The 18,038-nt window shown below is 36.6% G+C and overlaps 1 protein-coding gene across 1 annotated transcript in view; it reads right to left on the bottom strand.

The window, feature by feature from the left end:
- Window positions 1–3,558: 3,558 nt before the first annotated feature.
- The window catches only part of LOC121730554 (neurogenic protein big brain), a 66,684-nt gene continuing 52,204 nt past the window's right edge, over window positions 3,559–18,038 (bottom strand). Inside the window, exons 3-6 of the mRNA XM_042119651.1 lie at window positions 13,875–14,067; window positions 6,187–6,488; window positions 4,802–4,983; window positions 3,559–4,285 (exon numbers count right to left, since the gene is read on the bottom strand). Coding sequence (XP_041975585.1) covers window positions 4,131–4,285; window positions 4,802–4,983; window positions 6,187–6,488; window positions 13,875–14,067 — 832 coding nt within the window. The 3' untranslated portion in view covers window positions 3,559–4,130. The remainder of the gene's footprint in view (window positions 4,286–4,801; window positions 4,984–6,186; window positions 6,489–13,874; window positions 14,068–18,038) is intronic.

Below are 18,038 nucleotides of genomic sequence, written 5' to 3'. Positions count from 1 at the left end.
TTTCCATAGAAAAACTGGATGTATAGTGACTTAAAAGAAGTTGGTTGCACTGTGTATGCTTGTCTAAGGTTCTTAAGTTGTGGGTATTGGGAATCATCGTGGATGGTAGATTGTATATTGTTTTATATTAATTTATTGAGATTTTTTATGTTTTGTACGATGGAGGTTGTATCGTAAGGTTTAGGAGATGGTGCTTCCTTGTCCAACTAGAAGACATAAGTTTAGTATCATAATTTTCAAAGTGAACCATTTTTACAGATGAGCTCAAAAACAATTTGAATCTATTCCAAATCAGCGTCCAGACAGGTACGTAGTTCTGATCTAGCACGATCTATCACGTTCTGATCTAGCACCTGCAGTATTTGACATCTTTGGTACATTTTAAAACAACATGCAGTAAAGCTACTGTCTCGACGTTCCCTGGTAAAAATACTATGTTTGCCTGGGGATGGATAATGTTCTCTGTGCTAACTAATTATTATGATTGTTTGTCTTCCCATCAGTAACTGTGTCTAGTTGGTCAAGGAAGCTGTGGGAGGGGTTTGTAAATAGTATGTTGTTTGGTTTATACCGATCACCAGCGTCGATCTCAGCCGACCGCGACGACTAGTGGAGATGTACCTATAACCCAGTGACTAAACATAATTATATTGAGTCTATGCGCAGGAACTACACAGTTTAAATAGACTTACAAATATAAAAGTTAATATCCATCAAACAATGACGAAATATCTGTAGATCGTTTATGCCGTCATTTCAGCCCAAGCTGACCGCCATACCAGTCCGGGCTGACGGCTGTTATCATTTCTCGGCAGCCAGGCGAAGCATAGGCTCAAGCCTCGTAAATCAAAGTTTGTTTGCTCTCAATTTCGAGCAAGGTGATCACATCGCACTTACATCGAAGCGTATGCGTGCGAGTGAGACATAAGCTATTACGAGAATAGTCTTCTCTTTGTTTGGTAACAAATTCGTGCCGATGCACTCCACTGGTCGCCCTGGTCGGTATCAACAGACAAGACTAATTATGTAAGGACTCATTCTTCTAGATAGACTTCGGCACAATTAGTAGGTAACTTGCTAGCCATTTGGTATTGTTTACGCGTTAACGAGGATCTGGGAATACCTTGAGATGGGTTCGGGAGTCGGTTTTGGGTGTATTCTACTTAGAAAAATGGTAATGAGGGTATTCTAGAAAATCCAAATTGAGGGTATTCTATAATAAAATTAATGAGGGTACCTATTCTAGATGAAATAAAATGACGGTATAGTCATATAGTGTATACTAGAAGAACTAAAATGAGGGTACTTTAGAAAACAAAAGTGTGAGTATTCTGAAAAGAATTTGCTATGTAAAGGCGTTCAAAATATGAGGAAGAGCTTTATACGTAGCCTCATAGAGATCAAGGTATTCCCCGAGCCTCGCATCTAGCCCACTGCCGTAGATCCATTTCAATATTAGTAGATAAACTCATGTTAATCGAAAAACGATGAATTTGTGAAATTTTTATAGTATTTTATATGCAATAATAGAACGTCTTATGATCGAGTCTCTGCGAACGTGCGATGTGCTTAGCTTCTAGCGATAATGTTACGGTCATTCCGGGTTAAAATAATGTTCTGAATAATAAAGGATTTTAAATATAACCGTAGTTTTATTATCACAGCCTCGCTCTACGTGTCATGCCATCTTTTTCATGTATGCGACGTCCATGGTCCGTTTAACGTTTGAATGATGGATATCCAGGATGAGAAATTAGGATATTTTTGTGTAGGTAGTTTTAAAAATAATGACAAAATCAAAATCTGAAATTGTTTAATAGAATGTAATGTACAATCATTTTAAACAATAGTTTTATTACATTAGTTAATTACATTTTTATGCCCTTAAAATAAAAAAAACTATAGTTAACACGTTCGTACCTATATTTGGCACAATTTTAGTATTTGGAAGCCTTAAAATAATCAGTAACAGTCTTATAATCAAATCCTAAGTTAAGTACACAGACTCAAAAATAATGTAGAGGTAGGTACAGCTAGCTTTATAAATACTTACCGTAGACTATAGAGAAATTTAAAATCCTTAGGGCATTTTTCTCTTATTTTCTCCTTCTAACGTAGAAGGTAAGAAAAGAGTATTTTAATATTGATTATTAGACAGTATGTTGATTGAATTAAAGAACATTAATATTAATTTTGATTTAAATTTAAAAAAAATAGAGAAATCATGTATGTAGTATAAAATGCAAAACCAGAACTAAAAAGCTTATTATTTATAGGTATATTTGCAAGAATTTACTATGTAGTTTTGTCATATATAACCACAGACATAGAACAAGATAGACACCGCATATGTATGTACTTCTCGTGCCATATCGCGCTCCCAAACGACGAGCAATGCTCGTCTTTCGAAAGTCTGTTCCTTAGTCTGCTATCGGAATCGGACGTCAATCGGAATTTTAAAAATGCCTAAATGCCTAAAAGTGCCGTATTGAGCTGAATAAATTCAAATAGAAACGTTGGCCTGGATAATGTATACGTCACAGTTATCTATCTTGATATATATCTGTGTATATAACAAATTACTAAACTTATTACCCTTTATAATTTTTTAACATGGAATGTCCTGGGATATTTAAACATGAAAACTAGCGAATCCGCATTTCAAATTTAAATTTTTGGCACAGGATTTTTAAACCTATTCACAATTGAAATCTAAACTTGATATTGAATAATATGTACAACAAGATAATATAGTAAAATTATATTAGCTTAATTGGTCCTTATAATTACAGATTAACACTGGATTCGATTGCTTTATTACATTTTGTTTTGTTTTTTCATTTGTCTTTAAAACATTACAATATTAATTCAATAGATAGTTAATAGTAGATACTTATATTTTAAAATGCAGGTAACAATAGGTAATCTAATATTTTATTCATACAAAGTGTTTTGTTTCCTACCAGTGAGGTAATATGTACTACCTACGTAGTACTTTTAAGTCAGTGTTTCCAACACTTTATTTTGCGCAGAGTATATAACACGTTTTTAATTCCCACTTGCCAGGAAAATTGACGTTTATTTTATCTTCCAGGGGGGGCAGCTGCCCTCTCCGACTCCGGTTGGAAGCGTACCCCGACGCCATACGCCCACGGGTATAATTATTAGCTATAGGCATTAATAACATTGGCAGCGTGTTTCGCGTCAGAGCAGAAAAGTCAGTCAAACAGCTGATATCGAAACTTAAGTTTTTAGTAAAATCAAGTTTTGCACTGAAGTGACTATTATTATTATGTTAAAGTTATCCTACAATATAATATGTAGATAGTAGGTATATTTTTGTATCTACCCTCCTGAATTATTTTTAATATTTTTAAAACATTATTATTAAATTAAAACACTATTGATATTGAACATTTTAAGTGTGTAAGAAGGTGTAAAGTGTTTTTTTTTATTTTACCATGTACACAAGATATAATTACAATATTTTAAATACTTATTGTACCTAACTTTAATTATGGCACATAATGTATCAAAGCTTTTTTTTAAAACGTTGAATTATTTGTTAACAATGTCGATAAAATCTTGTCATTAAGTTAAAACTTATAAATAGTCACAATATAGCGATTATGTATGATATAAGTATCCTACAACTTTAAATTTACAAGTATCAATAGTTTAGGAAATACATACATGGAACGTTAGAAGTCGGTACCAACTTATAGTTAGCCTTTGGTAAACGGTAAAATAAAAGTCAGTCTCGAATACAATTCATTAGGTTTACAGTCCATCGAACGACAAAAACATTATTGGAATATATTCTTTAAACACTCAATCGAAAGCCTAAACTCTAGTCTTTAGACTCACGTGGTTTAGTTTTGCATAACTCGGCCACAGGAGAATGTCTGTGACTATGACGTCACAAAGCCGCAGTCGTCGAAATTCACATTGTTCTGTTTAGCGTAACGCGGTCCTAGCAGAATTCATACGTCACAAAGCCGCACCGTCGAGTATGACGTCACTGCACAGAGTAACAAACGTTCAAACGTTGGAGAGCAGCGCACTACGCACAGATTAAAAAACGTTCAAACGTCAAATAGCAGCGCAATATTGTGCTGCGAGGCGCGGCGCTAGTAGTGTTCGTGCGCGTGCGCGTGCGGCAGCGCGGTGCGGTACCGCTGCGGCGGCGGCGCGTAGCTGCCGTACGCGCTGTCGTCGGACGGCAGCGGCCCGCGCCGCGCCCCCGCGCTGTACACGCTCTCGCGCCGCTCTGATACTGCTGCGCCTGGAATAGATAGAAGATTAAATGAAAACTTATTGCATTTTTTAGAAAAGACGCTAGATTTTATATTTATCTTAAGGTGCATGACGAAAATCACAACTAACGCAACCTTGTTGTAAAGTTACCCGATTGGTAGCTGGTTCACACCCATGCCTTTCTCTATCAATCCAAGTATCAAAATGCCTGTGGCCAAGAGAGCACTAACGTTGATGTCAATTTTGGTGAGATAACATGTTTACACTTCATCCTATCGATATGTCCTACCAAAGAGCCTAAGGATTCTTGTGTTTATAATAGCATTCCAGGTCACATAACCAGGGCCCCCGCTACCATATGTGCAATGTGTGCAATGCACACGGGCGCCATCCTTTAGGGGCGCCAAATCGCCATCTTTAGGGGCGCCAAAACCGAGGACCCAAAAAATTTGCCTAAAGGGGCGCCAAAATCCTTTTTTTGCACACAGGCGCCGGTAGCCCTCACGGGAGCCCTGCACATAACTACTAATACTGTCATATATACCTGCAGGTCCGGGTCGCACGCCGCCCGCACTAGTACCATACACGGGGTCGCGCTGCGCGTTGTGCGCGTTTTGGTTGAGCGCGTGCGGGTGCTGCAGCGGCGGCCGCAGCAGCAGCGACTGCGCCGCCGCCAGCGACCCGCTCGGCTGAGAACTGCTGCTCTTGCTGTATACTGACTGCGATCTGTAAAACGTTACACTAACGTTAAAGGACTAGTTTTTTTTATATTAATATTTTTTCCCATTTCCAAAATAGATATAGCTACTATAATTATGATCGCATTTCGCCAACCTTTCAAAAGGTCTGATGATGATGTCTGATGGATTGCTGGAGACGTAGGACGTAGGACGGAAAAGTTAGCATCTCAAAGTAATACCGAGAGGTAATTCACTTACGCTATACAGCAGATTTCGAAGTGTATAATATGTTCTCAGTTTCCTACTAAAAATTTATAACACTTGTGAGAACTTACAGAATATGTGATGATGAAATCAGCTGGTTACAAATTACAACGATAATGTTATCAGCGTAATAAATCTGTTATTAGTTTACATGTGACAGATATAGGTGGCATTGTGTTCCTTATTATTGTTAACAAAACAACAGTTTTATTCGTAGTGCAGATTGTAGGAGTGTGGACACCATGCAAGTTGCAACACCAAATAAAGCTTGTTAAAACACCGAAAGCCAATTTATAAAGTTAGGAGCAGACAAGCCAATTAAAATACTGCGATAGAACTGCAAATTCAGAGAGATAGGTAGATATTTTATTCACGTTATATACTTTTAATAGAGTAAAATATAGAAATAATAAGATAGAACTTACTGCCGCATCCAGAGACGAATATTAATAACTTAACTTAATTAAATTAAAATTTTGACATAATTGCCATACAATATGCGTCAAACTCTTTATTAAATTAAAGTTCAATCATCATTCATCATTCAATGTCTCTGAGTGTGGCAGTTAAAGTTAAGTAAAATTAAAATATGAAAGTAACTCACTCGCTGTAACCACCACCGAGAAAGCAGCACACAGAAAGCACATAACATGTTAACATCAAACACCGAGCAATGATATTTTTAATTAAAACTTAAAAGCTTTAGTTCCGTCGATGGATATTGGGTTGCAGCTTACAATTAAGTCCATTTTGATTGCGATATTATTTCGAACTGCACTGCACTGCGCAGCGCGGTATCGCTCTTGAAATAAAATGTGCATTTTCTTTCTGAATCGTTATACTCAATTTGCTGCAACTTGCACTGACTGCAGATGACTGTACAGTTATTACTGATGTGATATTAAGTATTAACTGATAGCATCCAATATCCATTGACCAAACTCTTAATGCGAAACAAAAGCGAGCATACATGTTGCAGGCCGACCTGTGCAGCTGTCGCGCGGGCGGCGGCGAGCGACAGTACAGCGACTTGCTGCCCGAGTACAGCGGCTCGGCAGCATCCGGCCGCGGCGCCGTGCAGTACGTCGCGCGGTACTGGAACTTGTCCTCGTCCTCCCGGGGGGACGAGGCGCGGGAGGGAGGAGCGCGCCCCCGGCCCCCCCACTCGTGGAGCACCGCGCACGCCACGCTGCCCCCTACCGCGCCCACCCAGGAGACCCAGTGACCCTCCCAGCGAGACAACACGAAGGACGGGCCCAGCGCGCGCGCGGGATTCAGCGACGGCATCTGAAAATGAAATGAAATAGGTTTTATTATTGAATTGGTTGCAAAGAATTAACGCTTTTAGGAAAATCTACGATGCCTACCACCGTTTCGGGACTTCTTATGAGAAGAACCGGCGTAGGAAACTCGCAAAGAATATAATGTTAGGTCGTTATAAAACTATAGAATTGAATTTTGAAATTTGGTACAATGTAACGTCGAATTTTTAATACTTTGTCCGGCATCTCTAGGGCGTAAGTCCGACCCATACTTGGTCGCTATTTCATGAAGCAAAAAAAGTTGTGGACATTAATGGTTAAAAAATATTGTAGCCGATATTAAGAACGCCTAGCAGATTTGCATTCCGAGTGCAACTTTGAACATTATTTTGAGTTGTTTACTCAAAAGAAGAATTTAGTTATGCACTGAAAAGAAAATGGTCACTATTTAAAATTCTAAAAGAAAATCTAAAGTTAAAAAGATAAATGAGAAAAGATTCCGATAAAGTCCTCGATTCAGACACTGACTAAGAGCTAGAACTGTTTCAATCCATCGCTCTATATCCATTAAGTTAATTTAATGAGAATTCACTCCTAAAGTGTAAACACAGTTAGCTCAACCTACATCGATACGATGCGCAAAACTACCTGCAGAAACTACACTACGTTCACGGTTATTCAGCCTTTTACATAATCTCTATACCGTTGAAATAAAAACTACTCTCGTACACTCCTAGGTGTAACTACAAACTATCTCTTAAAAATTACACGGCGGATCGCCTGCAGGCATTTTCAAACTGAATATAAAGAATTCGTGATTGTACGTTACGAACGTAGATCGATCGATTTTAAACTCTAATCTACGTGACATAGATTTTAAATTGCAGTGGGAGATATTATATTCGTAGTTTTTTATTTTTTTATTTTACCCGGAAACGGGGACGTTGAATATCGTCTCAATTCAAAAGACCGTGTGATTGCGGCATAATACGATATCCTCCCACACCCCTCTGTAGATCTCCGTAGTTTGTTTGTAGATCTTTGAGAAAAAGAATACCTACAACTTATGCCTACTACAACTTATGACACTATATTTGTGTTAAATTTTGATACTAATCGGTAAGAGCGGAGCAGTAGGTAAAGTAATCAAAGATGTTTGACAAAATGTGCGGATTATATTTACAGTGTTATTACTTATTAGTTATTAGTGACTATTTTTAGTAATCTGTGGTTATAATATAACCATTCATGTGGTTATAATATAACCATGTATGTAGCCTACTGCCTACGTCCTTCCTCTTTCTCTAATTCTCTATGTACCAGATTTGTTTCAAATTTCATTAAAATCGGTTAGTTTCAGAACCAGCAGTATTTGATACAAAGTTATAACTTATAACTTCTAATTTAGAGTTTGTACCGCAACCTTAGCGCTGCAATAACTCTACAACAATAACGGAATCAAATATTGACAGTAAATTGTAACATAAATCCATATGGCCGTAAAAATTCCTTGTAAAACAATGAACATTAAACGTGTAACAACATTTTGAATGAATTTTTCAGGCCGCCGTATGTACGGTCGGAGAAATTTGCCGCGTATCACCTTTGGAGCTTATAGCTATAGCAGTAACATTCAAACGTGGTAGCAGATAGTGACCCTGACCGTACACAACTATTGAATCGATAAACCGAGTCGACACAAAGGAGGCTCATTTAAATTTCATGTATGTTTAATGTTTGCTTTTGTAAACTTGCGAGGAAACAGTATTAATATAATTTTTCAATTTTCTACTTTTGAATACTTCTCCGTTGTTGCGTTTGAATTTAAATGTTATGAGAAGTGAGAACTAAAAGAAAGTTATTTTCATTCTTAGAAATTTTTTTTTTCATTATAAAAAAATAAAGGAATACAAACTTAATGTAATCATAAAAGTACCAATCATAAAAGTGAAATATTGTATGTACCTACTATCAGAGAAATTGAATCATATAGGCACATGGCGGATACCTACGTTATTTGGTAGAGTTATGTGATAATATCTAGCCTAGGCAACACAAGAAACTTGACACAGCCCGACCAATAAAATGTTGGTCCTCTTTGATAGTACTTTACATGAGCGTTTTACAACAATAATTAATAATATTATCAAAGTCTAAGTTTTGAGCGCGGATTAAACAGAACTTCGTCCCGAATGTTCGAGATGAAACGTTGTACGAGATTGATGAAGCAAACAACAGCATCGTGAAGTTAAGGCGTTGAATTACGCAATATGTTATAAACTTCTGCTTAAGTTCGGGGTTATTCTTCTTCTATCCTTTCACAGGATCTTAATGCTTACATAGGGACCACTTTCAAAAACACTCCACTGTATGTACCAAATATACTGTCTTTTCCTTAATAGTAGAGGAGGGGAGGGTGCTATTTTTGTAGTCACTCGAGCGTTATGGAGACCGAGTAGGTTTTGTACATTAGGTAAAGCTGATAAAAAATAATAAGAGCGTTTTTTTTATTTTAGCGGTGGGTTCAGAAACTGCACAGCCATTTTAAAGTTTTGAAAAAGAAAATATATTCAGAAAATTGCTTATTTAGGTAAATTATAAATATATTTTAGACAACGAGGACTAAATCATTTAGTTTAGTGCAAAATAAAATATCTGCGAAGCTTAGTTAAGAAAATATGAAGCTTTATTTTTCTATATTTTAAAATGTCCCTACAGGCTTACCTAACCTTTGACTCGTCAGTGCTTTATATGGAAGCTTCTTTGGGGTATACTAAACATCCCCTATCTTAATCTGACAGATCCGACGACATTTCAATATTCAAAAAAGAAAATTTTTTTACCAACCACCTGAGAAATCTGATTTCTATACCATGATAACTAGACACATGTCGGAAGCCTATGCAAGCTTAATCTGACACGCTCGAGCTACTCCCGAAATCCCCTCTTCCCCTCCCCAACTATAAGTCGAGTGTTGTTAAAAGTGATCTATGGACTATGTTTAAATATTATGTGCTATGGACGATCACGGAAGCTAGACATTACCCTCAGTTTCTCAGCAAAAAACCGTATTGTTGGTGTCTTCTCGGATTTCTTTTAACCATCTGCCTACACAATGGGCAGGTAGAGGTATAGTACATACCGTCCGTACAGCTTTTGTTGTCCGACAAAAACTACCATCAGGCGATTTCACGTTTGGAAGAAATATTGCTCGCAGAACAAAGCAGGACACCTCTTGGGAATAGCGAAAAAATCGACATTGCACAAGCGTTGCATACTGCATGGTCGTGCATTAGCTGACTTCCAAAAACAAGGATGTTCTCGATTTGATTATAATATGTGACCTTTCCACAGTGTGTTCTATATGTAGGCATATTCGTTTATACTAATATTTTTTTATGCTACATAATAGTAACTTATCTGCAGTGATAAATTAGATTAATAGTAATTTACTAATAATATAACAATAATACCCATAGGTCATAATCGACATCGATGGTGATTGGTGGCAATTATGGTTTAGTAAGGGTCCAACGTGGAGATTTATTTTATGACACAGAAAATCCAGTAGGTATTCAATGTTTTTTATTGTAAGTATCTAAACTATCTATGTAATAAAAATAAGCTTGATATTAATTTAAGATAAATAATTTCTGCTTTGAAATAGTTTAAGGAATAAGACAGGCCTGCTGTGTCAGACTGGTCTCAGCCTGCAACTGAAACAATCCTATTATGAACGACACAGATTTATAAGCAGGAACAAGCTGGGTTTAAAACTTATTATGTTTGTCCTCTTTACTAAGAATACATTTTAATAAACACATCAACAATTTTTTGTATAAAATTAAGCAGTTAGATAGCTGGGGACTACGTTAAAGTGGTTTCGAAAGTGAAGTTAGATACAGGGCCCGTACCACGAAACGGTTTTGAGACTCAAACAATGTGAAACGACGTTGTTAGAGTAGGACGTGGCATTCTAGTCCGATTGTTTGAGTCTCAAAACGGTTTGGTAGTAGGCCTATGTATATGAAAAATTTAAAGTATATTAATGTAATTGAGACCACTCTTAATCAGTTATTTAAGAAACTTGATCAAAATTGATTCATGCGCAAAAGTAGTCCCTTGCCACAAACTCATAACACCACTGTAATTTTCGTCTTAGTTTTTTTTTTTATTTCAATAAGTAGTTAAAGTCGTCTATGGGCATTTCGCCCATATCCTTTTTCTGTCGTTTTTGTTATAGTTTGTTTACAATTAACATCTATATTTAAAGTCCATCACGCCTCAGGACTCTTTTTTCGTCGAGGGTTTAAAACACACGTAATATTAAATCCTCAGGACTTTTTCCTTCATTAACGACTCATATAAAGTAGTTATATAAACATATAGTATGTTCATTTTCTATGTGCACTATGCGGTATATACGTGACAATTTATATGTACGAACTACGAGCGATGCCCGAGGGATCAGCTGCACCGACTACTAACTAACCGCCGCTACTTTACGACGAAATGAGCAATGTTATTCTTCTAGGATTAAATCTACTAGGATTACTATACTTGGATGCTAATAAAGTCTTTGAAGCTTTGAATCTACTCAATCTTTCCTTACTTTTCATTTAGTTATATTATTATGTACTAGTAGGTCGTATTAATTACTCTTTATGCGATTAAGGACAGTGATATAGAAATAATTTTAGAGTATGTGTTTAGTAAAAGTTGTTAATTTTTTACCATTTAAAACCGTAATTTTTTTCGAAGTAAAAATTGTATTCTATGTACTTTTCCGGGACTCAAATTATTTCCATACCAAATTTCATCAATTTTAAGCGTGAAGCGTGAAAATTACCAAGTTTAAGCGTGAAGAGGTAACAGACAGACAGACACACTTTCGCATTTATAATATTAGATGAATAGAATACAATAAGATTAAATAAAATTTATAACGTTTTCTTCAAGACCTTTATTACTTCTACTAGACGATCCGCGCGGCTTCGCCCGCGTAAAAAAGACATTTCACAGACAAATAAGTCCACAAAAAGTAGCCTATGATCCTTCACGTGGTCTACTTAATCTGTGCGAAATAACATAAAAATTGCTCCAGTAGTTCATGAGATAAGCCCTCTCAAATAATTTCCCCCGTTTTTTTCACATTTTCCTGTATTTATTCGCTCCTATTAGTCTTAACGTGATAAAATATAGCCTATAGCCTTCCTCAATAAATGGGCTATCTAACACTGAAAGAATTTTTCAAATCGGACCAGTACTTAGATTAGCGCGTTCGAACAAACATACTCTTCAGGTTTATAATATTAGGTAGGTATAGATTTTTTTTAATTATCGCTTGACAAACTCGAGTCTCGATCTAAAAGACTATGAAATGGTATAATATGTTATATGGTAGTGATAATGATGAATGTAATTTGCATAGTAGCATATGCTTTCTGTTCTTAAAACAACGCCGAAACTCCCAAACTTGTATCTATAAAGAATCAGGAGTTCTTTCAGCACCTTCCGAACCACGCTATACCAGGTATATCTCGGTGCAAAATCTTACTTGTTGGTAGAATATGCTTAGAATACTTCTTACGAAACCGAAGCTACCACATGTTTCCCTATAAGTTTTGAGGAGTTCCCTCGATTACTTATGGATCCTTCATCAGATCACCACTTTTGTGAATATAATACCAAATTGGGATGATACCCTATATATCAAAAGAAAATTTTTGAAAATCGGTTAACAAACGGCGGAGTAATCGTTGAATATAAGAAAACGAACATAACACCTCCCCCATTTTGAAAATCGGTTAAAATTGTAGCCTATGTGTTATTCTGGTGTATAAGCTATATTATTGTAAAGTTTCATTAAAATCCGTTCAGTAGTTTTTGCGTGAAAGAGTAACAAACATCCATACATCCACACATCCATACATCCAAACAAACTTTCGCCTTTATAATATTATGTAGGATTCATAGTATAGATTAGACGTAGACTACGCTACGCCGCGCCGTAGTGCTACGGCGTGGACAATGTTCTACGACGTAGACTCTTCGCCGTAGAAACTAATTATTTTCAAATCAAAAGGAAAACTATATTGTATAGATTATAAACATAATATTGGACTGTTTTTATAGACAAATTGTTCTCTCATACTGCTATACTAACTTCAATGTTCCTTCGTTTTAATTGGCAGCTGAGTTTAAATGCTGGCAGTTATATCTGCCTGCTGAGTGAATGGCACATCATTACAGCAATACGGGGATAGCCCCAGGCTTTTGTCGACGTATGAAAAATCATTTCAAGAGCCTATTCTATGTCAGTTTGATATATTGTTGCAGAGTAGTGTCAATTAGTCGCTAACGAAGCGCTAGGCGTATTTTTGAATATAATAAGGATTTGTGATAAAGAATTAAATATTTTTAACCGCCTTAAAAAAAAGGAGGTTATCAATTCGATGCGTATGAATGTAATATTTCCAGAACTGCCCCATTTTTGTACATGTTAGTCTATATCAGCGTCTGAACAAATGTGCCAAATTTCAAAAGTGTATGTATATATGTATGCACGTGTGTATGTATGTATGTATGTTTTTATGTTTGTGTTCGCATATCTCTGGAACTACCATTCCGATTGAAGCGATTCTTTTTTTGTTGTACTAGGTATTGTTCAACTTTTTTTTTTTTTTTTTTTTTTTTTTTTTTTTTTTTTTTTTTTAAAAAAAAGGTATTGTTCAACTTAGGGTATAGTGTAAGTTTCATCAAAATTGGTTCAGTAGTTTTGCAGATAGGGTGGTTTAATTCTCAATTACGTAAAATTTTGAAGTCGGTTTTAACTTTTTAAAATACAGTTATTGGATCACTCGTCATAATATTAAATTTAACAAGGCTATTGAATTCAACAATATTTTGTATTTCTTTTGTTGTATAATCAGACAATGGACATGTTATTTGGTCGACAATCGCCGACATAAGTCAAACCAATGTTGCTTGCGTTATAGCTGTCTCCTGGGCACTCCTGGGTTTGCCATAACTCGACCAAATAGCGAAGAGACTGCTTATGCTTGTGAATCAATTTCACTGATTGTACAAAGTTATACGGGACAGTTTAAAATTGGTAGTATTATCGAACATGTTACATAATATTTGTTTACGCTTGTATTTATTGACTCTGAGTATATATTTTGTCGGTAATGTTTCATCTATTAAATAGAGCGTATGTAATCTTTTATCGATATTAATCATCAAGTACCAGTATTTTATAGGTGGTACTACCAGAAAAGTTCTTTAATAGGTGATAGACCCACGTTATTTGGTTGCGTTATGTCAAACGACGGGTCAAGCGATGGCAATTGACATAATCTAACCAGATGATGTAAGTCAACTGCCTACTCAATTTCTTGGTGGTACTCACCGAGACAAAGCTAGCGGCAGCATACGCAGCACCCAGCAGGGCGGGCGCGGAGCCAGCCGCGCGGCGCTCCATGGCGGCGAAGTGGGCGGCCGCGACCAGCCCGCCCAGCACCAGCTCGGCGCCCAGCCGCTCCCACGCCGCGCCCACCACCAGTGCCGCGCCCAGCCCGCCCGCGTGCCCCGGCACGCTGAAACTGAAAGAGAAGGAGGAAATTAGAAGGGTTTTAAAATAGGATGGATTATTTGCGGTTTATCAGCGCCGACTGCTCTGAATATTATATTATGCAATTCTAGGAAGCATTTTATTCTCCTATGGAGATGGCGTTAAGCGCGAAATTTTGTCAGCGGACAGAAATTTAGTTCATGCATAGCAGCCGAATTAAACTGTATTTCGTGTACAAGCCTTAGCTTCTTATAGACGAACGGCACATGTCAACTGCCGTCGTTTGCCGTCGACACGTGCCGTCGTTTGCCGTAGACACGTGTCGTAGACTGCCGTCGTCTGTAAGCGCTCTAACTCGACATTTCAATTTGTATCCTTTTGATACATCGACGTCTCACGTCGCGTTGTGACCATAAAGTTAATATACCTAGCGGAATAGAGAAACAAAGACCTGAGCAAAAGAGATGCCATTATCAGTAACACTGCGTGGTAAAAAGAGACTTGTCATACATGACAGCAGTACTCTTTTTTTGACGTCCAGTCGGCACGTGCAGCGCGTTGACAATTTAATCTCATAGAATTCATGTTCAATCATGCGTGTATACGTACACATATTTTTCACACAGATGAAAACCAATTTTGGTTACGTTTGATAGCTCGAGATTGTTGCTCTATTCCGCTAGGTATATTAACTTTATGGTTGTGACTCTTTGCAGTGTGACAGACCCTATAATGTGACGGTTCAAAACAAGTCGCACTCTCAGTCTGCAATGTTTTCCACCTTTTCGCGGAAAGTCGTGAGGCTTTTCGGCCACAATTTAATTAAACGAAATTGGCTTAGCCCGGAGGTTAAGTACGCACAATTTTCTAATTAAAAACAAGGCTCAAAGGAACTCCAAACAGAATAAATATGTAATTAATTTCAAATATTATTTTAGTCTTAATTACAAGTTAATTATGTGTGTTGGTCTGCATGCGACAAGCTGCGGAACTACGCCTCAAGGTTCAGAGTTGAGTGTTAGGAAACTGTTTACTAGAGTTTTTAGTGAGAACTTTGTGTATGAAAAGAGTGAGGCGAGATGATTAACTAGATAAATCTCACAAGATATATCCTAAGATATCTTATAATCTCACAGTCAAACAAAATTCTTAAGTAAATAAAGTTCACTCACAATATAATCAATTTATCATAGCATTTACTAAATCGTTTGTTTGGGAAACATTGTTAAAGTAGCACGTAATTTGCCAACAGTTATATATATTAAATAAGCCTGCTTTTATCGTAGAAATAAAATTCAATAATTTAATTTCGATAAAAATATGTTAAGACAATTTAATGAAAATAAAACGAAGTGCTAATTGTTGATTTGGGACTAATCTGGAATACATAATCTCAAAACATGATTAAATAGATTGTGGCGAACTGAGCCATGGCCTCGCTGGCAAGCAAGCTCGAGTTAACTGCGAAGTTTACCGAATGATGCATGAGTTTCGGTTTCGGCTATATTTTAGCCGAAACCGAAACTAAGGCCGAAACTAGATTTTTTGCCGAAACTGGCCGAAACCGAAAGTTCAGTCGGTCACTAATTTAAAACCTTGTCGAGCTCTATGGTTATGGTTACATATGGCGTCTTGATGGCGTCCATTTTTATCTTTACCCAAAGATTTGACATTTAGCACTGTAGTCAAAGTTAAAGTTAAAGTTAAAGTTAGTTGGTGCAATCCAGTCTTAAGGTTCTTTTCGAACTGTCATGTAACATCAGCCTGATACCGCTGAAGGCCACCTAAATATTGCAAATGTATTGAAAATGTGTACACATTTTAACCGACTTCCAAAAACGAGAAGGTTATACGTTCGGCTGTGTTTTTTTTATGTATGTTCAACGAACGCCGTTTGTGGCCCGAATTTCAAATTTTTGACAAGTATTGTAGAGCATTTTTTATGACGGAGTTATTTTTCCTTAGTTTTTATTATTCGTAGGTTGCAGTCGAATAACAGAGTCATTTCGCTAGTTTTAACAGTGAAGTTAGATATCGAAAATCTATGGATTTGGCTTTGACAAAACGCATCGCTGTGTCATGGCGCTTGCGAAAAATATATGTAACTAGATGTCCAGCGCGGCTTCGCCCGCGATAATTAGAAATTGCCCATAAAAAATAGCTATACGCCCTTCACGTGATCTACTCTATATCTGTGCCAAAATATATTGCCATAAAAATTGCTCCAGTAGTTCGTGAGAATATTTCTAATATTTCCCCCGTTTTTCCCTCATTTTCCTGAGTTTCTTTGATCTTATTAGTCTTAGCGTGATATTATATAGCCTAGCCTTACTCGATAAATGAGCTATCTAACACTGAAATAAGTTTTTAAATCGGACCTGTAGTTCCTGAGATTAGCGCGTTCAAGCAAACATACTCTTCAGGTTTATAATATTAAGTATAAATTTTTTAAACTTATCGCTTGACAAACTCGAGTCTCGATCTTAAATACTATGAAAAGTACCAATAACAGGATCATAATAGGCTCATAATCATGGGACGATGCATAGTATAATATGGTAGTGATGATGATGATGATGAATGTAATTTACATAGTAGCATATGCTTTCTGTTCTTAAAACAACGCCGAAACTCCCAAACTTGTATCTATAAAGAATCAGGAGTTCTTTCAGCACCTTCCGAACCACGGTATACCAGGTATATCTCGGTGCAAAATCTTACTTGTTGGTAGAATATGCTTAGAATACTTCTTACGAAACCGAAGTTACCACATGTTTCCCTATAAGTTTTGAGGAGTTCCCTCGATTACTTATGGATCCTTCATCAGATCACCACTTTTGTGAATATAATACTAAATTGAGATGATACCCTATATACAAAAGAAAATTTTTGAAAATCGGTTAACAAATGGCGGAGTAATCGTTGAACATAAAAAAACGAACATAACACCTCCCCCATTTTGAAAGTCGGTTAAAATTGTAGCCTATGTGTTATTCTGATGTATAAGCTATATTATTGTAAAGTGTCATTAAAATCCGTTCAGTAGTTTTTGCGTGAAAGAGTAACAAACATCCATACATCCACACATCCACACATCCACACATCCATACATCTATACATCCAAACAAACTTTCGCCTTTATAATATTAATAGGATATGGCATACCGATGCGATATGCCATATTACATACATTTTTGAATCGAAACAAGCGATTTCAATCAAAAAATGCATGGAACCCAGGATCACCCACCTTTCTATTTATCTATTTATTTTAGGACCAAATACAGTTTTGTATGAATACATTCATGATTAAGGGTCAGTGCCCTTATCATAAAGGGCTATTTATTATATAGGGCTATTGCAGCAATATCTGTCATTAGGCATCTCCTTACGTAAAACGAAAACACTTTTGCGTTAAATTGAAACAAATTGTTTCTGTAATTAGTAATTAGCTTTAATGGCCGTAAAGTGTTCGTACACTTTGTTGTTAATTGAACAAATTGCGAAGCACATCATCACCCAGATAAAATCTATACTAATATTAAAGCTGAAGGTTTCAATTAATGGAAAAGGTGAGGAAAAACGGGAAAATTGTTTATTTATAATTTTTATTATGTTGACGCGGACGAAGTCACGGGCAACAGCTAGTACTAAATATTTGTAAAAATTAAAAAAAAAAACGCTTACTTTAAGTGTGCGTTTTCACCGAATCTGATGAGCGAGGAATGTTTTTTTGCGAACCAATAGAACCGCTGCACCGAGCGAGATTATCTCTCAATCTTCTTCAACGATTTTTAAACTCAGGCTGATGTATATTCGACAATCGACAGAAAAAATTAAAATTGTCTCAAAGAATAATAATTAATGCAGCAAAATGTCCACGGGGGTGCACAGTCAAGGTAACTTTTATAATTAACTTTTACTATGGTCTCGTGGGACCAATATTCTCCAGTTTTCTTACATTAGAAGTGACATAAAATCACGCTAGAAATGGGCCATGTG

The sequence above is a fragment of the Aricia agestis genome, chromosome 9, assembly GCF_905147365.1.
Source record: "Aricia agestis chromosome 9, ilAriAges1.1, whole genome shotgun sequence".
Lineage (NCBI taxonomy): Eukaryota > Metazoa > Arthropoda > Insecta > Lepidoptera > Lycaenidae > Aricia > Aricia agestis.
The sequence above is the reverse complement of the archived record's forward strand: the minus strand, read 5'-3'. Positions and strand labels throughout refer to the sequence as shown.